General features: G+C 36.0%; 2 protein-coding genes and 1 long non-coding RNA gene across 4 annotated transcripts in view; 1 reads left to right on the forward strand and 2 right to left on the reverse strand.

The window, feature by feature from the left end:
- LOC128559976 (uncharacterized) overlaps window positions 1-25,856 on the reverse strand; it is a 168,923-nt gene that overhangs the window by 68,066 nt on the left and 75,001 nt on the right. The gene's annotated exons all lie outside the window — the stretch shown is intronic.
- Window positions 269-15,325, forward strand: LOC123561345 (alpha-glucosidase-like). The gene is made up of 12 exons (XM_045353639.2): window positions 269-412; window positions 2,039-2,178; window positions 2,908-3,212; window positions 4,008-4,202; window positions 4,593-4,732; window positions 6,270-6,395; window positions 6,761-6,883; window positions 7,453-7,559; window positions 9,649-9,841; window positions 10,478-10,753; window positions 11,573-11,706; window positions 14,762-15,325. The coding sequence occupies exons 2-12, from the start codon at window positions 2,072-2,074 to the stop codon at window positions 14,964-14,966; spliced, it is 1,911 nt and encodes a 636-aa protein (XP_045209574.2). The 5' UTR covers window positions 269-412; window positions 2,039-2,071; the 3' UTR covers window positions 14,967-15,325.
- LOC123561343 (uncharacterized) overlaps window positions 17,727-25,856 on the reverse strand; it is a 61,062-nt gene continuing 52,932 nt past the window's right edge. The window contains exon 3 of one of the 2 annotated variants that reach the window (XM_053553300.1): window positions 17,727-23,969. In XM_053553300.1, coding sequence (XP_053409275.1) covers window positions 23,209-23,969 — 761 coding nt within the window. In that variant the 3' untranslated portion in view covers window positions 17,727-23,208. The other variant, XM_045353637.2, reaches the window with a different exon arrangement.

Consider the following 25,856-nt stretch of genomic DNA (forward strand, 5'->3'; position numbering starts at 1 on the left):
ATGTAAGCCAGTTTATCACAGTGAATAAGTGTGTTAAGTTTCTATCCATTCCAATAAGTGGTTACTGAGATACCACCTGAACCAAATCGGGACGCCGGCGCCGGCGCCGACGCCGACTCACGGGTGTGTCCAATAGCTCTGCCTATTCTTCGAATTAGAGAGATATAATATTATATGATAAGAATGCTGACACCTTTGCCCTACCCAAAGTCAACGAACCTGGTTAAACCGTTGTTGATATATTTTTATGTCCAGGTTGTCTCATAAATAGTTGCACTCTATAAATCTTTAAACTTCAAGATTGTCATCTTGTTTAAACTACAGTTGTAAAACGATCTTAACTCAACCTAGATAAAAGCTGTGAAGGTATTCAACCGGCAAACTTTCAACAACATCGCCATCTTGTTTACAGGTATCTAAATTTCTTATACCTTTTAAATCTAATTTGTTTAATTATATAGCATTTATAATTGTAGAATTGCTTATTTTTGTTTACACACTGACATAACTAGTCAAAATTAAATACTAAAACAATTACTAAATGTTTAAAGTAATCTCTTTTATGATGGTTGCATGGGTGAATCCAGGACTTTCGTTGTGGGAGGGGTGGGGAGCGGGTGCGGATTCTCTAGTCGTGGGGTTCGGGGCATGCCAACTAGGTATATTTTTGGGGAGAGTTTAACTCAAATGATCCTCTCTAACATATATTTGAGAAAAAATCAAAGTTTGACTTTAGTGTAGGCGTTATTTTCGACTGTCGACAGTCGTTATAATACGTACTGTAGACTCTTCCACGCGTTTATACTACATATTAATGTATTGCTAGACAGATCAGTGTAACAGACTATATAATACTGCTGATGCAGCCAGCCAAAATGCTTGCTAAAATGACCACGGTCTCAGTTATATATGCTTGCCGGATTTTATGGGAGCTCGGGTGCTTCTCCCGCCCACCGCCTCTCCCTGTAATGCTCAACCAATCTGACTAAAGTACATATCCTATTACGCTACGCATAGGATCTGAGAACGACCTATTCATTGCCTCGTTCTGACGACCCTTTCGCTAGCCAATCAGAGCCTAACTTACAACATCCTGCAAATCTACCTGTAGCCTTGACTTTTGATATTTACAATTTTTATGTCATATTGTATCAGATAGCCGGTTAGCTCAGTCGGTAGGCCACTTGCTTTGTAAGCGAGGGGTCCCGGGTTCGAGCCCTGGAATGACTGCACATTTTTCTTACTCTTTGACATTCGAACAAGTCGTCTGATTGGATAAAATAAAAATAGCAATACTGGAAATCCAAAATATACAGAAGACGAATGTGAATGGGTCGTTCTCAGATCTTCGTTTAGAAGATCAAGTACTTTAGTCAGATTGATGCTCAACAAAAATATATTAACATAATCATGAGCCCATGTCTAGAAATGATTCTTTCACAAGTGTAAGACATCTTACTAATTTGGTAAGGGTCCATCAAATCCTCAATAAAATACAAATTTTAACCTTCATTCTTTGGATGCGTGACTTGCTTGAAAGTAGGACAGCCAACTTTGTATACATTGATTTCAAACATCTTAGATAAAAGTAGATGTAAACTAGCTTATTGTTAGGTTGGTGTACCCAACTGATATCAAATGCTAATACGGTTCGTGGTTTTGCAAATATTTATCATTCGCCGCATCCGTTATCTTAGTGTAAACAATTTACATTATACCTAAAAGGACATAGCAGTGTATTACATGTATTTAAACTGTTGACTTTTTTTCGGGCATCTTACTTTACTTTCTGTTGACTATTTTCGGGCAAATGCGCCTTTCTTACTTCTTTCGGGGTCAAGCGTGGTTCGATCTGGCTTATCTTACTTACAGACAACGTTTCACCGTTTCTAATTCTTGTTGACTTATTATGGCACTGACTAACTCTTTTCTGTTGGCTATTTTCGGGAAAGTGTTGGTCTGGTTTTAATTTTCTTATTGAATGCCTTCTATTGACAATATGACAAACGTAAGTTTTCTGTTTTATCTATATTTCCAGACACTGTTTTACTAGTTATCTATATCCACGGAAATGTCTGGCGTTTATCTGGTTTCCTCGAAGCCAGTGGAAGGGGGAGTTCCTGCCGAGAAGCAGACGTTTGACAACCTGGGCTACAGCGAAACCAAGGTTACCTACAAGTAAGAGCTTCAATTTGTACATGAACTCTATACAATTATTTTACCAACTAACTATATAATGACGAAAAACTAAAACCTTTTTTCAATTACCCGGGACTCTGTCACAGCCTTTCCCCTCGTCGAACATAAGGAGTAGTAGAGTTTAGACGGGCCAGTCTTGTTCAATATCATTATCTTAGCGAAAACACTCGGCTAGATCTCGAGATGTAATAATAACGTGTTTATCCGGACAGAGTGGTAAAGAGAATTGAACAAGCTTTCTCTAAAACGAGTTTTGAGGGGCTTTTTTCGGTTCACTTTGTCCCGATCTTCCTTCTATTCATCTATCCATGATTCTTCCCGAATTGTTTGAATTAATAACTTGGACACTACTTGTGTATAATTTAAAATAATTTGACACAACTGGCATTTTAAGTGAAAAATTTATGGTAGGATAGGCTGAAACACTGAATATAATTGTTCACACCTGTAGAGTAGCTGGCCAGTCAGTCTGAGTATGTAACGGTTGATGGAGTTAACCAAACAACGCCAAAAATTAAATTCAATTAAGGAAGTGCTGGGCTTAAGAATCACAATACCACACAAAGAAGCAAAAATAAGCCATTTTTGTTTGGTCACAGAAAAGTAGTAAATGAGTTATTAAAGATCCTATCTTTCCCTAACTCAATATACTGAATATCGTTTGGAAAACCATGTCGTATTTTTAAATATATTTTTCTAACATTTTAGTGAGTCCAGCGGCGTGAACATTCCGGAAGTGAAGCCTATGCCAGATAAACCATATCGGGGTATGGGAAAGGAGGATCTTCTCCATTTCTCCTCCCAGCCATTCTGGAGACGTCTCCGAATGATCTGTGTCTCTATTATAATTCTGGGCTGGCTGGCTCTTATTATCGCTGTGGTGGCGCTCGTTCTCGTGTATCCAAGGTGTCGTGATCCTGGGTCGAGGTCATGGTGGCAGACGGAAGCTGTTTATAGAATCTACGTTCCAAGTTTCAAAGACAGCGATGATGACGGGGTTGGGGATCTTGCTGGTAAGTCATTCAGAACATAGTTTGGGCCTAAAAGTTTATTTCCTGTTATACACCACCCAAGTTAGTTTACGACAATGGCTGATAGCTTAGTTAACGTTAAGGATATCTTTTTCTCTTACAGCTAAAGTGATCTCTATCTATTAAAAGCTAGGAGAAATCTTACTAAGCGAAATTGCTAGCTATTAACCAAGTGTTTTCTTCTATTATAGAGCTGTCCTTATAATGGGAGGGGATACCACTTTGTCTTAAAATGTTCGCTTTTAATGCTTAAGAAATGCCGTAGACCGGATAAATTACAGCCATTGCTCGGCAGTTTGAATATTATAGGGACTAGTTGTTTTTTCTTTTCTGTAACATTACTTTTTCAGCCCTTTCTTTTGAAAAAATTATACTAGCACTTTACGTCCTCAAGCTATCTTTTTCAAATAAAGTGATACCGAACTAGTTTTAAACAACTGTACTAGCAGGTGTCTCTGTCAACAAAAAAAGGTTTATACCTGTAAGTGCTAGCTTTCAAACGTAAAGAGATATCACTTTTACCAGGGAGTTGTGAAAGCTAGCTCATAACTATAGTGCTATCTTTTAAACATATGATATGATTGGCAATATATCTCTTTATCTTCAACCGATAGCTTTAAAACTTACAGAGGTTTCTCCATATCTTACCAATGAATAAATAGTAAAACGTTTTACCATATATTTCTCAAATGGCAACGTCACGCCATGGATTTACACGCTCTTGGCATGAAGAATAAATTAAGAGATGATCAAAATATAGCATCACTGAAATTTCAGGAATTGAATCAAAACTCGACTACATCAAGGACCTGGGATTTGGGATAATATCATTAAGTCCTTTCTATAGCACTGCCTTATCAACATCTTTCAAGACTGGCGATGATTTGGCTATCACAAACCACACCAGTGTACACGTGAAATACGGGACAATGACGGACTTTGACAGCTTAATTCAAGCTGCCCATGATAAAGGTAGCTAACATTTTTTTTATACTTTTTGTTTAAACCAATTCATCTTAAAAAAGCTTTAATTAAGTTTGTTTGAATAACTCTGGAGTAAGCTTCATGATAAGAAACGTGGCTGATGACGTTGGAGGTTACATGATTCGAACTAGAGACCTCCGACTAGAGCAGCCGATACATGTCCATTAGAGCGCCCCCAGTGATGCATGTACATAAACTACTTGCCCTGTTATGAATTCGCATCAGAAGAAGCCATTATAATATAAAATAGTGTGTCAGCATTTTCAAGTTATTATAAATGTATTACCCCCGCTTATAGCGTGTTAAACGTCTTATTTTAAATTTGAATTTATGTACATTTATACGCAATATTCTGATAAATAAGTCCTTTTGATACAGGGATCTACGTAATTCTGGACTTTATACCAAATCAAACCAGTGACGAGCACCCGTGGTTTATTGAAAGCAAATCAAGCTCCAACAACGACAAGAAATATTTCTACAACTGGGCAGCTGGTACAACTTCTCCAAACGACTGGGTAAGCTATTTGCAGAATCTCGGAACCCTATTCATGTCGTCCGTCGCGACACACGACATTGCAAAATGCAGGCCTTCCAATATGGCCTTGCAAAAAACTAGGAGAAAAGTAGGCGGTCCCTATACAAAAAAGTAGGAAAAAACAGGTTTGAGGACAAAAAAGTAGGAAAAGTAGGAGGTTATTAACATAAAATTTGCAATGCTTACCTTAATAGTTGTTAATACTACACCTACATTGGCAACCAAATGATGACCCGAGATGTTTTGACTGGCATGCTTATGGAGTTTCCAAAAGTCAAATATAACTACATAACTACTGAACAGGCTTTTCCCCAGCAAAAAAAGGAGGAGAAGTAGGAGATTTTCATCAAAAAGTAGAAAAAAGTAAGAGGCATTTAAAAAATAGGAAAAAGCAGGAAAAAGTAGGAACGCCGGAAGGCCTGAAAATGACGACGCAACAGTTCGCAATAATGGTGTACGGCAAAGCGATTATACGATACGACACGCAACAATATGAACTGACGCTGGACAATAATGCGATATGGCGGACGATATTGCGCTGTCATGCATTGTATCGCATTGTCATGATGTCACTTCACATTGTCAATTGCAATGTCGTATTGCATTGTCGCGATGTCATTTCGCTTAGCCGCACTGTCGTTTCGCATTGTCGCGTGATGCACTTTTTCTGGCCTTGACACACAACAAATCGATAAGACCAAACGGCACATTGAATAACAACTTCCATGGAAATTATAGATAGACCGCTTTACTCGTTATTTGTTACAGAAGTGGCTTGCGGATCGGAGAAAAATTCGCATAAAAGCTTTCGAAGAATGGTGTGAGAGTTCTGTGGACAATTTAACTTCTCATAGGCAAACAATAGCTTATAAAAAAAAAACTTCATTCAATTACACTGTTTCCGCGAAAAAAAATCTGCATTTCCGAGGAATGGACTGCAATGAACCTACATATTCGGACACCTGGCAGCGCCCAGTTTTACTTTAGCAGTGTTAGAAAATAATACTGCTGCTTAATTTGGACAGTTCTTACAAAAAATTCGGATTGTGAAACTTGTTAGGTTTGAGTCGTTTGTCGGTATTGTCGAGGATGCATGAAGCCCAGTGCTTTCAAAGATTTAAAGTGAGAACGGCTAAAACAAAATTTAGCTGGCCATACAGTCAGTCAAAATATTTGTCAGCTCAGTGATACCATGCAAACTTGATAACCATATTCGCAGGTAACTTTGAAAGGACGGCCCCTTCCTACCGTGACAATTTGTTGGTTCTGCTGTTCAACTAATGTGTTGCCCTAAATGGCCATGACTATGAAAGTAAGCCTTGAAATCTTTTAACAGAGCTTGGTTCCGCCTGCTAGCCTTCTTCCGAAATCGAAGTATACCTAGGTGACTTTACTTTTGTAAAATGAAAATCAAAACAAGTTCATTTATTTAATTACGAATCACATGCACGATTATTATAAAATAAAATTCTAAATTCATAACATTTTAAAGTTGATTCGTCTGTTTTATTTCACAGTTAAGTCGGTATGGTGGATCGGCATGGGAATTGGATACGAATAGAAACCAAATGTACTATTTTCAGTACAGATCGCAATTACCTGACCTCAATCTGAGGAGTGGCAGGGTGTTAGACGAACTAGAGGTAATGTACAACTCGATAATCCAAAACATGTAAATCTATTGTACCTACGAGTATGAGAGGAATAACGAAAAAAGAGCAGCCATAATTTTTGAAAATAATTCAAGTCTGTTGTGCGTAACACTAAAAAAAAATTACACATCCGGAACACGACTGTGCTTCGGACAATTAATATATCATTTAAATATTATTTATATCTTGATAAGTTCGGGCAAACATTTACATCGAAATACCAAGTTTAGATTTAAGGTCATTTTAAAACAATGAGATTATTTTATTTTCACAAAATGTCTATGACAGAGATCGCGTCTTTTACTCGTTTTAGTATCTTAATTGACAATCTGTGGTCAACAAAATCTTGTTTTTAGTCAATACTAGATTTCTGGCTGAACCGCGGAGTGGACGGGTTCAATGTTCGAGATGCTGGTTACTTGTACGAGGACTATGACCTCAGAGATGAACCAGTTAAGCAGGGAGCCAGTGGTAATAACGTGAGTAGCCTGTTTAATTATCATATAACTGATTATCCATGCATGGCATGTTCGACAGAAAGGGTGTTGCATATTTTACACGATTTGAACATAATATCGAGGGTTTCAAAGAATGATGTAATAACAAATTTGAATTCAATTGCCTTCAAAGTTCCTGGAGATGTAGATACTCGCTGAAAATTGTGTATTTCAAATATTTAGACAACATGCGCTTATGTGATCTTTTCCAAACACATTAACTGGCCGAAAATTTCAAGAACTATACTGTTGAATTGAGCATCTAGATTAAAAAATGTTGATCTCGTGAATTACAGGTATGCCGGTAATAGCAATTAGCAAATAGTAGATAGCATGTCGTAACCGGTATGATAAAAGGTTGTATGGAAGACTTGTGCACCATGACAAATACATTAACTAGTTGTCTTTTTACTATTGGCAATTAGCATGGCGCACTGGCCTTCCATAAACTTGAAATATCCTTGTAGATATATTTTATCCTTAAGTTTTATTGACGAAATAATTTCTTTTTTGTTATTTGAATTCACTTCAATGTATCGCATTATTTTTAGTATAATGATTTTGAACACATCTACACAAGTAACCAACCAGAAGTATACAGTGTACTGGAACGCTGGAGAAAATTCGTACGAGCACATAACTTCACTACAACTGAAAAGTAAGTCTGTGTTACTATACAATAGTTAACTGGCGACTAACTTAGGCAAAACATGTTTTAATTTAATATTCTTAAGCGAGCATTATAAAGTATTAAAGTACTTAAGTACTTGTTTCAGTATTAATCAAATGAGCGGACTAAGGGCTCGTGTAAGGCTCAAATTTGGAAGATATCTACCTGCTACCAACTATGCTTTGCAAGATCAAATAGCAAGAATATGCCTGAACAGTTTGAAAAAACGCGTACAGGAAAACCCCAGTAATTTTATCGCTACATTATGTAAAGTTCTCTGTGAGATAGTATATTCTTATCACATAATTGTGTACCTGTGTGTCACCTCAGAATGGTCATGCATAATTTTATCAGCTTCTCTTTAGCTCACCTGAGCAATGCTCAGGTGAGTTTTTGTGATCGCTCGATGTCCGGCGTCTGTCTGTCGTCTGTCAACATTTAGCTTGTGTATGCGATAGAGGCTGTATTTTTCAACTGATCTTCATGAAATTTTGTCAGAATGATTACCTTGATGAAATCTAGGCCAACTTTGAAAATGGGTCATCTGGGGTCAAAAACTAGGTCACTAGGTCAAATCAAAGAAAAACCTTGCGTATGCGATAGAGGCTGTATTTTTCAATTGATCTGCATGAAATTTGGTCAGAATGATTGCTTTGATGAAGTCTAGGTCGAGTTTGAATATGGGTTATCTGGGGTCAAAAAGAAGGTCACTAGGTCAAATCAAAGAAAAACATAGTGTATGCGATAGAGGCTGTATTTTTCAATTAGATTTCATGAAATTTGGTCAGAATGATTGCCTTGATGAAATCTAGTTCAAGTTGGAATACGGGTCATCTGGGGTCAAAAACTAGGTCACTAGTTCAAATCAAAGAAAAACCTTGTGTATGCGATAGAGGCTGTATTTTTATGCTCCTGAAGGGAGGCATATTAGTTTTCAACTGTCCGTCCGTTCCTTAGTCACAACATTAACTTTTTGCATGAAGACACTTTACTCACGAACCACTGCATCCAGGACTTTCAAACTTCACATGCTGATAGTACTTATTGAGTACACGACCCCTACTGACTTTAGGGTCACCAGGTCAAAGGTCAAGGTACTGCGGGGGCATTTGTCACCACTAGTGACAGCTCTTGTTCAATTGATTTTAATGAATTTTGGTCAGAATGATTGCTTTGATTAAATCTAGGTCAAGTTTGAACATGGGTCATCTGGGGTCAAGAACTAGGTCACCAGGTCAAATCAAAGAAAAACCTTGTGTATGCAATAGGGGCTGCATTTTATACCGGATCATTATGAATTTTTTTCAGAATGTTTGCCTTGATGAAGTCTAGGTCGAGTTCGAATATGGGTTATCTAGGGTCAAAAACTAGGTCACCCGGTCAAATTAAAGAACAACCTTGTGTATGCAATAGGGGCTGCATTTTACACTGGATATTCATAAAATTTGGCCAGAATGATTGCCTTGATGAAATCTAGGATAAGTTAGAATATGTCTCATCTGTGTTCAAAAACTAGGTCACTAGGTCAAATAAAAGAAAAACCTTGTGTATGCGATAGAGACTGTATTTTTCAGTTGATTTTCATGAAATTTGGTCAGAATGATAGCCTTGATGAAATTATGGTCAAGTTTGAATATGGGTCATCTGGGGTCAAAAACTAGGTCACTAGGAAAAATCAAAGAAAAATGTTTTGTATGTGATAGAGGCTGTATTTTTCAATTGAGGTTCATGAAATTTGGTCAGAATGATTGCCTTGATCAAATCTAGGTCAAGTTCAAATGTAGGTCATCTTGGCTCAAAAACTAGGTCACCAGGTCAAATGGAAGAAAATACTTGTTTACACATTTTTGGTCCAGTCTTAATGAAAATTGGTCAGAATATTTGTTTCCATGAAATCACTAGGTCAAACATGTTTACACTGTTATGGTGTGTTTCTCAGGTGAGCGACCTAGGGCCATCTTGGCCCTCTTGTTAGCATTATTACCCAACATAATTTCAGTTAACAAATCTGAGTATTTAGAACGGCATCTTACCAGGACAAAATATACTCACATTATGTAATATTGATATACTTCAGACTATTGATGACAAGTATTGACGGTGGTCTAGATGTAACAGAACTATACAGTGACTGTGATAAGAGCGGAATTCAGATGCCACTGAATGACGGGCTTCTTGAAAAGCACTCGCCTTGTGATGGAAACTGTATTGTAAAGTATGTGGACGGCTGGATGAACAAGGTTCCCAGTGGAAAATGGGCCAACTGGATGGTAATATTACATCTATTAAACTGTTAACCATGACGAGTAACTTTATCTTAACCTGGACGGACACAGTGGTGAACTATTCTCAGTTTTTTGCAGCTCAGCGACCTAACCCATAGCTTACCATCATATCAGGTGTATGTGGAATATATTCTTGTTTTGTTTTACGTATTCAAGTAAGACTGGTGTCAATGACCTCTGGCTGATATTGGACCATTGTTGTTTTAATTTCTTTAAAAATAACACACACACATTAATTTCGCCACTTGACAATATCACAAGAATATATTTTTCTATCTGGCAGATTTGCCAATTATTTCGATCAATCCCGTAAAAAAACTCACTGCGATGTTTCAAGAGCTAGTAGGCCTAATTATTTCATTATTTCTAACCATTTAGTCAGTTGGTTGTTTCCGCAAGTTGAAATAGAAATATAATTTTGTGATAGAAGTCAAAGCACTAATAAGACGAGTACAGATCTGAATAACATATGATACTTGTGTTCTTACATTGATTAAATTAACATGGGTTCTTAGATTGAAGACAGTGCTTGGCAAGGTCAAATTACTCAGCAGATTCAAATGAGTATTATCCTATTCTTCACAAATGACACGTTGTTCACGATTTACAAATGAATTGTAGGCTGGTGACGAGTACTCTGCACGCTTTGCTAGCAGATTTAATGCCACTTTCATAAATGCATTCACTATAATGACCTTCTTGATGCCCGGCACACCTGTCACATACTATGGGGATGAAATCAACATGGTGGGTGTTCCTGGAACAGCTAACGAATGGATACGTCAACAACCAATGCGTGCAATCATGCGCTGGAACAATTCTACAAATGGTGGATTTTGTAATGATACATGTACTCCCTGGGCAAGCATCGGAGATGTTTCTACAGGAAATATCCAGGTATATTTTTATTTACATTTATCAATCCATGCAACTTAAACTTACATGTAGCAACCGCTTTTCCAAAGCATTAAAGTGTTGTAAGGAAAAGATTAGAGTTTCTGAACATGCAAACAGCCCCAATCCTGCAAGAAAGGACCGTACATTCAGAATATTGTTAAATGATATATTTGAAAAAAATTCATACTGAATTTTAAATTAGTGAAAATGTGGATATAAAGGAGTTTTATTGTATTTTTTCAATTATCTGTAATAACACGTCCGGATAGTATTGGTAAATTTAGAAAAACTCAGTAAAACTGTTGACAAGGAAAGGTCTTTCTACCCCATCTGATAGTAGTAGAATTTGATCTTCAAGTAAGGAACAAAATTGAGTGATGCATGAATATATGGCATGTGTAACTGCATGTAATATAAAACGTACCGTGTCTGCTAAATACTGCAAATAAGCTGACGTTTAGATGTAGCACTGTAGGATTGATGACACAAGATATATATAAATAGCACATTCAATTAGGCTTGAGTTGTATCTTTTATAAAGCATTTCACAACACAATACCAGAAAGAATATTTAAACATTTGGTGCAATCAACGGTTGGAAACTGAAGAAAACACCAGGATGGTAAAATTATTCTAATTCTGAAGGTGTATTGTAGACTCTATGTAGCAAAATGTTTATAATATGTTCTGCAGAGAATATTGAAGCACATGGTCCTCGGTATATTTGCAGTTTAAGCAAACATCAATTTGATAAAACGTGTGTCATTTCTTTGGATTATGAAATTTTTAATATGCATCATCAAAACTGCTTTTTCACAGGATGTATTAACAAACCTGATAAAAGACCTAATGGCACTAAGGGCAGAACAATCATTCAAAGTTGGGGACTACTTTGTTGCAGTAAGAGACAGCAGTATAGTGTCGTTTGTCCGAGAATTTGATGGCGAAACAGGGTAAGGTTGAATTTCCTTTGCCGTGTATTTCTGAGATTCTATATTATACCTCAGTACCTACATCAAACAAGGGCTGTATAGGAGTCACTTTGTCCACGTCTTATAACTCTTAACTGTTGATTACTCTTTTCAACATTTAGGAAAATTACAAGCAATGGAGATGTATCAAGAGACATTAAAGTCTTTCAGTAGAACTGAAAGGTATTATCATGTGAACAAGTAAGAACAAAATGAAAATAATTTGAACATATTTGTGGTTTTTGCATACATCATTCTGAGCTCTTAACAAAAATTCGTAAAGGGAGATGATTATAAAATAGCAAACTTACACCTAACTGTCCTCAATCATTTTTTTCAGGTTTCAATAAATACTCTCCAATGTACCTAAAGTAATTTTCCTAAATGTTAAAAAGTGTAATCAACAGTCAAAAGTTATAAGACGTAGACAAAGTGACTCCTATACTTTAGAAAAAGGGAGATAAATTTGTAATCATGCATCCAGATGTTGAAAAGCCTTGATTACAAATTTATCTCCCTTTTTCTAAAGACATTTGGTACAGTAACTTTAAATTTATTGATGAGAACCTAAAGAGAATGAAAAGTGACACAGTGTAAAATGATAACAAGAGGACCATGATGGTCCTGAATCGCTCACCTCTTCCCACATGATCCAGTTTTGAGTATGACATCCGTTTTTCTATTATTTGACATAGTGACCTAGTTTTTGAGCTCATGTGACCCAGTTTTGAACCTGACCTAGATATTATAAAGATAAAAATTTTGACCAATTTTCATACAGATCCATTGAAAAATATGGTCTCTAGAGAGGTCACAAGGTTTTTCTATTATTTGACCTATTGACCTAGTTTTTTAAGGCATATGACCCAGTTTCAAACTTGATCTAGATATCATGATATCATCAAGGTGAACATTCTGACCAATTTTCATGAAGATCCATTCAAGGGTATGGCCTCTAGAGAGGTCACAAGGTTTTTCTATTTCAAGACCTACTGACCTAGTTTTTGATCGCAGTTGACCCAGTTTCAAACTTGACCTAGATATCATCAAGATAAACATTCAGACCAACTTTCATACAGATCCCATGAAAAATATGGCCTCTAGAGAGGTCACAACGTTTTTTCATTATTTGACCTACTGACCTACTTTTTGATGGCACGTGACCCACTTTCGAACTTGACTTAGATATCATCAAGGTGAACATTCTGACAATTTTTATGGAGATCCATTCACAAGTAGGCCTCTAGAGAGGTCACAAGGTTTTTCTATTTTTAGACCTACTGACTTTGTTTTTGACCGCACATGACCCTGTTTCGAATTTGACCTAGATATCATCAAGATGAACATTCAGACCAACTTTCATGAAGATCCATTGAAAAATATGGCCTTTAGAGAGGTCACAAGGTTTTTCTATTATTTGACCTACTGACCTAGTTTTTGACGGCACGTGACCCACTTTCAAACTTGACCTAGATATCATCAAGATGAACATTCAGACCAACTTTCATACAGATCCCAGGGAAAATATGGCCTCTAGTTAGGTCACAAGGTTTTTCTATTATTTGACCTACTGACCTAGTTTTTGATGGCACGTGACCCACTTTCGAACTTGACTTATCATCAAGGTGAACATTCTGACAAATTTTCATGAAGATTTCATGAAATATATGGCCTCTAGAGAGGTCACAAGGTTTTTCTATTTTTAGACCTACTGACCTAGTTTTTGATCGCACGTGACCCAGTTTCGAACTTGACCTACATATCATCAAGATGAACATTCAGACCAACGTTCACTCATATCCCATGAAAAATATGGCCTTTAGAGAGGTCACAAGGTTTTTCTATTATTTGACCTACTGACCTAGTTTTTGAAGGCAAGTGACCCAGTTTCGAACTTGACCTAGATATCATCAAGGTGAACGTTCTGACCTATTTTCATGAAGATCTTGTGAAATATATGGCCTCTAGAAAGGTCACAAGGTTTTTCTATTTTTAGACCTACTGACCTAGTTTTTAACGGCACGTGACCCAGTTTCGAACTTGACCTAGATATCATCAAGATGAACATTCAGACCAACTTTCATACAGATCCCATGAAAAATATGGTCTTCAGAGAGGTCACAAGGTTTTTCTATTATTTGACCTACTGACCTAGTTTTTGAAGGCACGTGACCCAGTTTCTAACTTGACCTAGATATCATCAAGGTGAACGTTCTGACCAACTTTCATGAAGATCTTGTGAAATATATGGCCTCTAGAGAGGTCACAAGGTTTTTCTATTTTTAGACCTACTGACCTAGTTTTTGACCGTACGTGACCCACTTTCGAACTTGGCCTAGATATCATCAAGATGAACATTCTGACCAATTTTCATGAAGATCCACTGAAAATTATGGCCTCTAGAGAGGTCACAAGGTTTTTCTATTTTTAGACCTACTGACCTAGTTTTTAACGGCACGTGACCCAGTTTCGAACTTGACCTAGATATCATCAAGGTGAACATTCTGACCAACTTTCATAAAGATCCCATGAAAAATGTGACCTCTAGAGTGGTCACAAGCAAAAGTTTACGGACGCACGCATGGACGCACGGACGGACGGACGACGGACACCGCGCGATCACAAAAGCTCACCTTGTCACTTTGTGACAGGTGAGCTAAAAAGGGCAAGTGAACACCTTAAGAACCATAACATACCCTGAATCTATTTGTGCTACCAGTATTATTTATGGAAAGGACTAGTTCTTCTGAAAACTGTATGGTAGTTATTTTCTCTCACAAAATGGTACTGTGAGTGTATTACAATCATTTAAGTGATAAACTAGTTTTGTATTCTCCTGTGCTATATTTAACGATTATTATTAAAACATGTATATTATACTAAAAATGTTCTAAAAAATGTAGACTTCTGTTTGTTTCTATAGTGATTTACTTGGGACATAGCACTTAATACAATGATTAAGTGTTCTGTACCAGATTCTTTCCAGGTCAAGTACATATACATAATGTAGAAACGTGCTAATTTTGATTCCTTCCAGATATTTGGTTGCTGTGAATTTCGGCCCAAACAGTGAGACACGTGATTATATAGGTTCACATGATACAATACCAGACAAAGCGGAGGTTGTTCTATCTCATAGCTCCTCCTATTCACTGGAAGATGAGGTGGAGCTTAACAGTCTGGAGGTAGGACCTTATGGTGGAGTTGTCGTCAGCTGGGACTACGTTGCTAAGGAACTCTAATCTAACATTTAGATTTTAACTTACTTACTGCATTCTTAATTGTAATCAGAAATAACACTTTAACCAAACTTGAAAATATACTTCTACATCTAAAGATATAAAACCATATGAGAAAGGTGTGTGTAGTACATTGCGAAACTGTTTGAAATAACCTGTGTTCTTGAATAACAACTAAGTTCATAGTAATACTATGAAAAAATATTTTTTTTACCACAATAATCAGTACACATACGTAGTGGCATGTGATATTTTGTTGATGACTGTACAAGATAAATAGTTCTGTTATGAGGAATATTTCATATCATAGCTCAGAAATTTTAACGACATTCAACTGTGTAAAATAAAATTCTTTACAACTACAGTGTCTTTCTGTTTTCAGTTCTGTTCTTATTTGAGTTACTCATGAAATGTATCAATAGACAGATCTTTCAGCAGTCAAGAGAGTGTGAAATTCTAAGGCAAAGATCATTAATAACTTGTACTGTATCTCACTTTGTGACTGCTCCAACACATTTCTTTATGACCTTAAGGTTTCGATGGAGGCCTCTTTCTTTCTATAATTTGGTGTTGTTTGATTTTTGTTTCTCAAGGCCTCCACCGAAACCTTAATTATCATTTATCATATGCTTTTGAATTCACTTCCCATTTTCAAAAGTTTGAAAAGTTAATGCAGTCTGTCTATTTGGCAGAGTTGTTTTTGTGGTCACTTCACAAGCAATTACCTCTGTGTAGAGCAATGATTTCAAGTGCTACCAACTACAAAAACTTCATTTGTCATCTTTCTAAATGCATCTTTTGACCTACATCTGCTATTATGTTTTATTTGTATGTTAACATTAAAAAAAAACCATGTAAGTATAACATCACTAAAGAAAATGCATTGGAGAAGTTTGTAAACTTTTGTATGTCCTCAGAAAATGTTGTTTATTGCATACAGCATTTTCAGTCTCCAGTAATACTTTTAATCAGAAATCGTTTTCATATCAACAGCACTTTCAATCAACTATAAACCCGATAAGCCTCTAAACAATCGGGTTTTTTTAATAACCATTAGCAAACATTCAATGAGCGGATGGTGGTCCAGTGGTAAACACTTGGACTGTCAATCCAGAAGATCCCGAGGACCAATGCCCAGCCTGGATACTGGAATGTCTGAAATGCTGTTCATTGTAGTTCCCTCTAAGACGGTATACTGCTCAAGGTGCAAGGGATAATAGTTTTGACTATTGACCGTACATCATTCAATAACTGTTTTATTACATAACAGAAAAGAATTTAAAATATTTTTTCTCAATTTCCAACTTAAGCCCAGCAAATCTGTGTTGAACTGTAGACCTAACAATAGCACAAACTATGGTCGAGCGATTCATATGAGAATTTTTAAGTCTTGTAATAATGCTGGTGTCAGTGCTATACACATTAGAGAATCAGCCTGTCTATTCAGAAACATGCTCATGTCAGGATTTTTTACTGGGCATGTCTGTATCTAGAATACCGCTCTCTCTCTCTCTCACTTTGTCTTTCTGGTCAGATCGCTCTGTACTGGTACAGGATGAATTTCCTGTCAAGCAGCAATCTTTGTATGTGAAGCACTTTTGAACATGTTTATCATGGGGTGTTATACAGATTTGACATATCATATATATATTATAATGAAGTTTGACAGCATAATGTCAAATACACTATTGAGATCATCTACTTACCACAAGCAATAGAAGTTTGACACTGCTAGGTCTTATAGTTCAGAAATAAGTGACTGGGGACAGTTCTCAGTTTCATGATCACTGTGACCAGGACCTTTGGCCTACCGACACTCAAAACTATAGAGGTCATCTAATGACCAATCATCCTGTGAAGATTGAAGCCATACGCTCAAGTATTCTCCAGTTATTGTTCAAAATGAGCTTTAAGCTTTCTTAAAGTTTGGATTACTGGTCCCAAAACATGACGGGAGTCATCTACTGACAATAGGTAATTATCCTATGAAGTCCAGTGGCCCTGAGCCCGAGCGTTGGCCGGATTATCAAACATCATCTTCAGTCTTGAGGTCACTGTGACCTTGACATGTGACCTGCTGAGCCCCTAACAAATTAAGGTTATCTGCTTACTACAGACAATCATCCTATGAAGTTTGAACATAGGCCCAAACATTCTCCATTCATTGATCAGAAACGGTTTTCAGTCTGAAGTTCACTGTGACTCTGACATTTTACCATCCCTCCCCAATACATAAGGGGTCAACTACTGAAGCTTGACGTTCACAGACATAAATGTTCACCAGTTATTGATCAGTTACCAAACAGACCGACTGCCATGAGCATAGTAACTAATCTGCATGATATGAAACTGAGGTTATGAAACTAAAACAATGGTGACCAGTCTTAGAATGCAATCTTGCCACTGGTCATCTTCAAGACTGAGAGCCCGCCCCCACAGCTCACTAGGGAGAGTGCAGATCTATGGATCGCAGGGTCACCCCCCATGACGATTTGTTAATAGACAGCGAGTCTGAAATCATTTGTCCTCCACCTCTAACTCATGTGGGGAAGTTGGCAGTTACTTGTGGAGAACACGTTTGTACTATTACAGAATTCAGGAACAGTGGCTAAATTGACTGCCAGCCGTTACATAACTAAAATTCTGTTGAAAAACGACTTTAAACCCAAAACAAACAACCAAAAACAAAATCAAGACTGGGCTCAGAATCAGCCTTTCAGCCTGTGCTAGCTAAGTTTTATAGGCAAAAGAAAAAACAGTAACTTTAAAATATTCTGATTTTATTTACTACAATTAGATACAGTTGTTTCCTGTATAATATATCTTACTCCATATAGTACAAAGTGCAACATAATATACAACAGGTACTGAACTACATTTAGTTTACTATCCATGCATTAAATTCAGTAATTTAAAATTCTGCTTATCAGAGTCCTAACAGGTATAATATTGCCATATGAAACAAGAGGACCATGATGGTCCTGAATCGCTCACCTCTTCCCATATGACCCAGTTTTGAGTATGACGTCGTTTTTTCTATTATTTGACATAGTGACCCAGTTTTGAATTTGACCTAGGTATTATCAAGATAAAAATTCTGACCAATTTTCATGAAGATCCATTGAAAAATATGGTCTCTAGAGAGGTAACAAGGTTTTTCTATTATTTGACCTACTGACCTAGTTTTCGAAGGTACGTGACCCTGTTTTGAACTTTACCTAGATATCATCAAGGTGAACATTCTCACTAATTTTCATGAAGATCTCATGAAAAATATGGCCTCTAGAGAGGTCACAAGGTTTTTCTATTTTTATACCTACTGGCCTAGTTTTTGACCGCACGTGTCCCAGTTTCGAAACTGACCTAGATATCATCAAGGTAAACATTCAGATCAATTTTCATGAAGATCCATTGAAAAATATGGCCTCTAAAGAGGTCAAAAGATTTTAATAATTTTAGTCCTACTGACCTAGTTTTTTTACCGCAGTTGACCCAGTTTCAAACTTGACCTAGATATCATCAAGATGAACATTCAGACCAACTTTCATACAGATCCCATGAAAAGTATGGCCTCTAGAGAGGTCACAAGGTTTTTTTTATTATTTGACCTACTGACCTAGTTTTTTAAGGCACGGGACCCAGTTTCAAACTTGACCTTGATATCATCAAGGTGAACATTCTGACCAATTTTCATGAAGATCCATTCACAAGTATGGCCTCTAGAGAGGTAACAAGGTTTTTCCATTTTTAGACCTACTGACCTAGTTTTTGATTGCAGTTGACCCAGTTTCGAACGTGACCTAGATATCATCAAGATGAACATTCAGACCAATTTTCATGAAGATCCCATGAAAAATATGGCCTTTAGAGAGGTCACATGGTTTTTCTATTATTTGACCTACTGACCTAGTTTTTGAAGGCAAGTGACCCACTTTCAAACTTGACCTAGATATCATCAAGGTGAACATTCTGACCAATTTTCATGAAGATCTCATGAAATATATGGCCTCTAGAGAGGTCACAAGGTTTTTCTATTTTTAGACCTACTGACCTAGTTTTTGACCGCATGTGACCCAGTTTCGAACTTGACCTAGATATCATCAAGATGAACACTCAGACCAACATTCATACAGATCCCATGAAAAATATGGCCTTTAGAGAGGTCACAAGGTTTTTCTATTATTTGACCTACTGACCTAGTTTTTGATGGCACATGACCCAGTTTCAAACTTGACCTAGATATAATCAAGATGAACGTTCTGACCAATTTTCATGAAGATCTTGTGAAATATATGGCCTCTAGAGAGGTCACAAGGTTTTTCTATTTTTAGACCTACTGACCTAGTTTTTGATGGCACGTGACCCACTTTCAAACTTGACCTAGATATCATCAAGGTGAACATTCTGACCAATTTTCATGAAGATCTTATGAAATATATGGCCTCTAGAGAGGCCAAAAGGTTTTTCTATTTTTAGACCTACTGACCTAGTTTTTGATGGCACGTGACCAAGTTTCGAACTTGACCTAGATATCATCAAGATGAACATTCTGACCAACTTTCATAAAGATCCCATGAAAAATGTGACCTCTAGGGTGGTCACAAGCAAAAGTTTACGGACGCACGCACGCACGGACGGAAGACGGACGACGGACACCGCGCGATCACAAAATCTCACCTTGTCACTTTGTGACAGGTGAGCTAAAAAGGGGCAATGAAAAATATAATTAGATATTAATTCTGTACACAGTTTTATTGGTATAGAAATAGTGCAAAATTACCATGCTAATGAGATAATATTATATCAATAAACACTACAACAAAACATCAATTTTATACTTCATTTGCATATGAAAGGGGTTTAAATAAACAGTAATGCTGCACTATTCAAAAATTTCTAATATTGTATCAACAAACGAAATACTTCTGCATTACATTTTAAAGAAAGCCATAATTGCATAGTAAAATGTTTACACAATGTAGTACTTGTAATATTTCTGGCCTGAATATTGTAAAACGTGACGCAATCGGGATACATTTCATTTCTAGATTATATTGTTGATGATCTTTGAAAACATTGTATGTCACTTATTGTGTAAAAACATATATTCATGCATTTCAATGGCATTACTTTCTTAGAACTTATTTGTGAAAACATATGAAGAGCTAGTTCATAACTGATCTGTAGGTTATTTGCTAAATTATCCTCTGAGAAAATCTAGAATTTTATATGGTGGAATTGGTCAGTGACAGTCTTAAAAATTAGTCAAATTTCAGTTTTTATGGCATCTCCTAAAAAGAATTCCAATGAAGTTTCTGAACTAACTTAAACATGTTAGTAATGTCTAAAATATTCCAAACAAATCCAAACTTGTACAGAAAAAAGTAGCATTATTTTTCTTGTTGTATACAAATGTAAATACTGCAATTTGAAATGGATTAAGCAGTGAATCATAAACATAAGTCAGTATACCAAACAACAAAATTCAAAATGTCTGTTTGAATCAAAACCTTTAAAAATGAAATTTACTTTTACAACATAGATTATTTTCCCTTTAAATTTAATCAGTAAAGGAAATCCAGTCACATTTTCACTACATTGCATAATAATACTAATACACCTTACGTGAAAGTAATTACTTCAAATCCAACATGTACTTATCAATATATATGGAACCCTAGCAACACGTAAGTTACAGAAAACCATAAATAATATATGTCTGTTACAAATAAGAAAATAATTATGAATGGAATGTACTAGGCAACATATTTTCCATTGATGTAATAATAAAAGTACAAATTTGGTACTATTTTCAATGCAGTACCAGTCTGGTACAGTAACTGGTCATATATCAAAATAAATCTTTTGGCATAATTTAGTTTTATGAAATATTGGTGAAAAAATCTAAATTTTAGTCAAAATAGTATGACTGCCCTATTTGTTTCAAATTTGTACATAAATGACTTCACTAAAATATGAAGTTTTATACTATAATGCCTACTCTGATTACATATAACTATTCTTCTATACATCAAACTAAAATTTTGCAACAATTCACTATTTCATATGAAATCAAATATATACAAATCACAGAATATCAGCAAAAGCCTATACGGCAAATAAACATAACAATACAAGTAAATATCATTCTTAGGTAAATGAACTGCCAAAATTTTAATACATCCAAATAAATATTTGATGTCTTTATCAAATGTCACAATAGCCAGTACACCTATAACAATACTTCTCTGTGGATCATATTATCTTTTGAACAAAGCTTTTTCAGTACAACAATCTTCAATCTTCCTTTGCCCTAAAGGTCATTCTGAAGCCTCAGATACTAAACTGCCTCAACAATTTATACAGAAAAATATGCACAAAAAGCAATCAGCTGATGAATGTTGGCTAAAATATAATTACATTCACTTCTTTCTCAAGTATTTTAACAATGGTGAAGCTTTGTGTCTTGCTTATATGAAATATGTTCTTGGAATAATTTCTCAGAAAGACGAGGCATGTATTCACCAATGTTCACAATCTGAAATGCTGACTATATTTGTAAAGCAAACTTTTCTGTTTATTAGTACAGTACCTGGCCCTAGTTTTAATCAAACAGTTCTGACTTTACACAAATTTTAATAACATCATTGCATTATATTAAAATAAGTTAAATTTGCCGCATGATCAACGAATGCAAACCCTATGTAGCCAACTGAAAAGCCAACATTATTTCATAATTGTAGCATCAAGTAAGAAAAGCACATCTTTTGTAAAAATATTACATTGGATCCACATAAATAACAAATAATATTCATAATATTTACAGCAAAAACAAAATGAGCAACAACTATATCACAATTGAGAGACAGAAATGTCAGAGGTTAAAAACAACAACTGCACCACTGCATACATTATCAGCTGAGCTTGCATACTTATGGTATTATGAAGTTAATGTTGTAATTGCTTTATTTTCCCTCTGAAGTAGGAACCATTTATAATTTGTCTCTTTCCTTTTGAAAATTTCTTTCAAACAGTACACTTTTCCCTTAAAAATGATTTTATTCCCCTATGCCCATGTACTGAGATTTTTTTCTTCTAAGTAACAAATGTTAGTAAAACCGTCACTTAGCCCTAGTTGTATTTTGGGACTCTGGACTGTATGTATATAGACTGTATGTATACAGTATAGTAGCAAAAAACAAAGTCCCATAACTATGCAGAATATTTATCTAAAAGAATGTAACATGCACCATGCACAACTAGGGTTGGTACTCATCACTTGTGTGAAGTTTCATTAAATTGTGTGCAAGGGTTTGGTAGATTAGGCACGCACAAGACTGCATATGCAGACTGTATGTACATAGTATGTTAACAAGAAACAAAGTCCCATAACTCTGCAATTTTTGTCGCTGAAAGAACCTAACATGCCCCATGCACAACTACTGTTGTTACTGATCACTTGTGTGAAGTTTCATTAAATTGTGTCAAGAGGATGAGGAGAGATGGTGCGCACAAGATTGTGTCTATGTATATAGCATAGTAACAAAAAAACAAAGTCCCATAACTCTGCAATTTTTTTTCTGAAAGAACCTAACATGCCCCATGCACAACTACTGTTGTTACTGATCACTTGTGTGAAGTTTCATTAAATTGTGTCAAGGGGATGAGGAGAGATGGTGCGCACAAGATTGTGTCTATGTATATAGTATAGTAACAAAAAAACAAAGTCCCATAACTCTGCAATTTTTTTTTCTAAAAGAACCTAACATGTCCCATGCACAACTACTGTTGGTACTGATCACTTGTGTGAAGTTTCATTAAATTGTGTCAAGGGGATAAGGAGAGATGGTGCGCACAAGATTGTGCCTATGTATATAGTATAGTAACAAAAAACAAAGTCCCATAACTCTGCAAATTTTTTTTCTAAAAGAACCTAACATGACCCATGCACAACTACTGTTGGTACTGATCACTTGTGTGAAGTTTCATTAAATTCTGTCAAGGGGATAAGGAGAGATGGTGCGCACAAGATTGCGTCTACGGACAGACGGACAGACTGACAGACAGACAGACAGACAACCTGAAACCTGTATACCCCCCCTTACAACTTTGTTGTCGGGGGGTACAATGACCGTAACAATAAGGTTTCTATTATTTATACATGCAAAGATTTTTTTTTAAAATATAAATTCATAAAATTATGATCTAATTTTTCCTAGTGTAGTATTTTTTTCCAATTTCAGTTCTACAACCTAGAACCTAATTCAGAGGCTTTGTAGGTAAATTTTGCCACAATTGTAAGTTTTTTCTGTTTTGTAACAGCAAAGTGCAATACTAAGGGGGAATCTTTATCTTGCCAGGTGTTAACTGCAAACTGCTCATCAACCATTCCCTCACCTATATATTTAATTTCCAGACTATCTAAAGGATATTTTCCTATATTGTCAATGAATCCAGAGTACAGTCCCTTTAACGCTGCTTCAGTCCCGGCATCCGTACACCACTTAACATAAATTGATTGATTCACGTGTCCATTATGGTCAATGTCACTATAATTTGAGTGAACTTCATACTGGAAGGCATTCTGCGGAATTTCCAGTGTCGGCAAACGCGGTAAAGCTGGCCCAAATTTTTTCTTATTTTTCGCCTCTTCATACCAAGCTGGAAATGGGGCAGGTCTTCGTGTATTGTAATCAATGTAAACAAATGTCATTTCAGCAGTCATTAGTATTTCGCTAGTGTCAAAATTTGTCAATTTTATTTCAAAACTGAATGCAGAACTTCCAGCGTAAATTATGTTCAAAGTTGTGTACATAGGAAAATTCAAACCCCAGTGTGGTCTTGAGTTCAAAGAATTACCATTATCAGTGACATGGTATGCTGTGCTTGCCATAAATATGGAATGTTCATCATCTTTCAGCATATCAAAATGACCAAAACCATAGGGTAATACTGCATAACGGATGCATTCAAAAAGCTTTGCCATTGACCATAGATTCATCTTACCTGAAAAAAAAAGATTTTGAAATATTTTAAAATGTTAGAAAAAGTAGACTTAAATGATCTTTCAGTTTATTTCAAGCCCATTTTCCACAAAGCATTTTTTGGATCTTTAAATTTTGTAAAACTCAACCCATTTAACAACTGAATTACAATGTATTATAAAAACTTACCTAAAATGATAAATATTAAATAAAATTTAAACATTTTCATCTTTGGCAAAGCTTTTCAAATGGCAAACATTTGGGACACTCATGGAGCTACAACAAAGTTGTTACAGTTTTGTTTTGTTTGTATCTATCTAAACAAAAGACTAGTTCCATGGACTGGGTATTTCAATAACATCATAGTACTAAACCACTTCAATTAGATCTCATGTAGATTTTCAAAACATATTATGTGTTTCTCCCATGTATGTTCAAGCATACATGTAATAATTCCCTACATTTAAAAATAAGCATATCTGTTATGTTTATCAATTCAAACCGTATCAAAAGAATCAATGTGTTGTTTTTTTCTGTAATTAATCTGTGTTCAGATTAGTGTTGTAAAAGGTCATTTTCATACGAAACATAGCCTTTGCCTCTTTTTCAATTGAAAACATTAGACAGTTATTTTCCTTTTCACATTCCCATACATACAGTATAATGTCTTCATTTATAAATGCTTCACCAAGATGGTCTATCTCCATGGTTTTCATTGGATACAGTTCTATGTAATTTTTTATTTGATTAAAATGTCCCTTAATAGCCCCAGCAGCTGCAGCATCAGAGCACCACCTGAAGTATGTAGCTTGATTAACATGATCATTTTTATCATAATCACTACGGAGAACTTTTACTTGAAAGCGGAAAGCATGACAAGGTACTTCTGGAAATTCTGATCTCTTAGATGTTGTCAATGTATGGTTTTCTGGATAGACAACTGAACTTTTATAGAAGCAGTCTGGAAGAGGAAGAGGTTTCCTTAACTTTGCATCAGCTAAAACACATTTTGCAAAGAATGATCCTATCTTCACACCACCACTGTCAAACCAGTCAATCACAGAGGAGAAGGAAGTTCTTCCAACATCAGAAACATTCATACACAATCGTTGTGGCTTATTTAAACCGAAATGATTGTTAAATCGTACATGATGAGCATCAGGACTGAAGGTGAAAACTTGTTTAACATCAAAAAGAGTGATGCCACTTCCTGGTGGACCTCCAATATCAGTCCAGTACGCAAAGCCATTACGCCACCCTGCTGCTCGAACAGACTCACAAAGCTTCGCCAAAGACCAAAGATACATTTTACCTATTTTAATGTAAAAAGTTCTATCAAATGTTTGTTTAAACATTTATCTGCATTCATCTCCAGTTCATATTCTAATCCTGTAAAGGTACTCCACTGTGACCCAAATTAAAGTTTTATTGTTACCTTATAACAAAAACCTGTTTTAACCTTTTGTGGTTATAACTGAATGCAGGACTAGTTTTGTGTGTATGTCTTATCTTTTACATGCAAATGTACGCATATATGCACACACATAAAATACAAGTACTACGATAAATATTTAGTTTTGGGGGAGGATAAGGCAGGACCTCCATGGTCAAGTGGTTAGGGTCACTGACTTCAAATCATTTGCCCCTCACTGATGTAGGTGTGAGCCTCACCTTGGGTTTAGGATTCCTCACATGCCATCCAGCTGGCTTATGCAAGGTCTGTGGTTCTTGAAACGAGACTTTCAAGTCCTTATGTATATATCATTAATATATTTCATCATAAGAAGAAGTAAAACAAGAGGGTCATGATGACCCTGAATCGCTCACCTGAGTAATATGAGCTACATATTCAAAATGGCAAACTGATGCTAAAATATTAGAAAGTAGGTCAGAAGGTCATATTCATGGT

The sequence above is a fragment of the Mercenaria mercenaria genome, chromosome 10 (genome assembly GCF_021730395.1).
Source record: "Mercenaria mercenaria strain notata chromosome 10, MADL_Memer_1, whole genome shotgun sequence".
Taxonomy (NCBI): Eukaryota; Metazoa; Mollusca; class Bivalvia; order Venerida; family Veneridae; genus Mercenaria; species Mercenaria mercenaria.

Coding starts and splice junctions, on each gene's coding strand:
- LOC123561345 (XM_045353639.2), top strand. CDS start 2,072: ATGTCTGGCGTTTATCTGGTTTCCTCGAAGCCAGTGGAAGGGGGAGTT. Junction 10,754..11,572: donor TTTCTACAGGAAATATCCAG/GTATATTTTTAT, acceptor GCTTTTTCACAG/GATGTATTAACAAACCTGAT. Junction 11,707..14,761: donor GAATTTGATGGCGAAACAGG/GTAAGGTTGAAT, acceptor GATTCCTTCCAG/ATATTTGGTTGCTGTGAATT.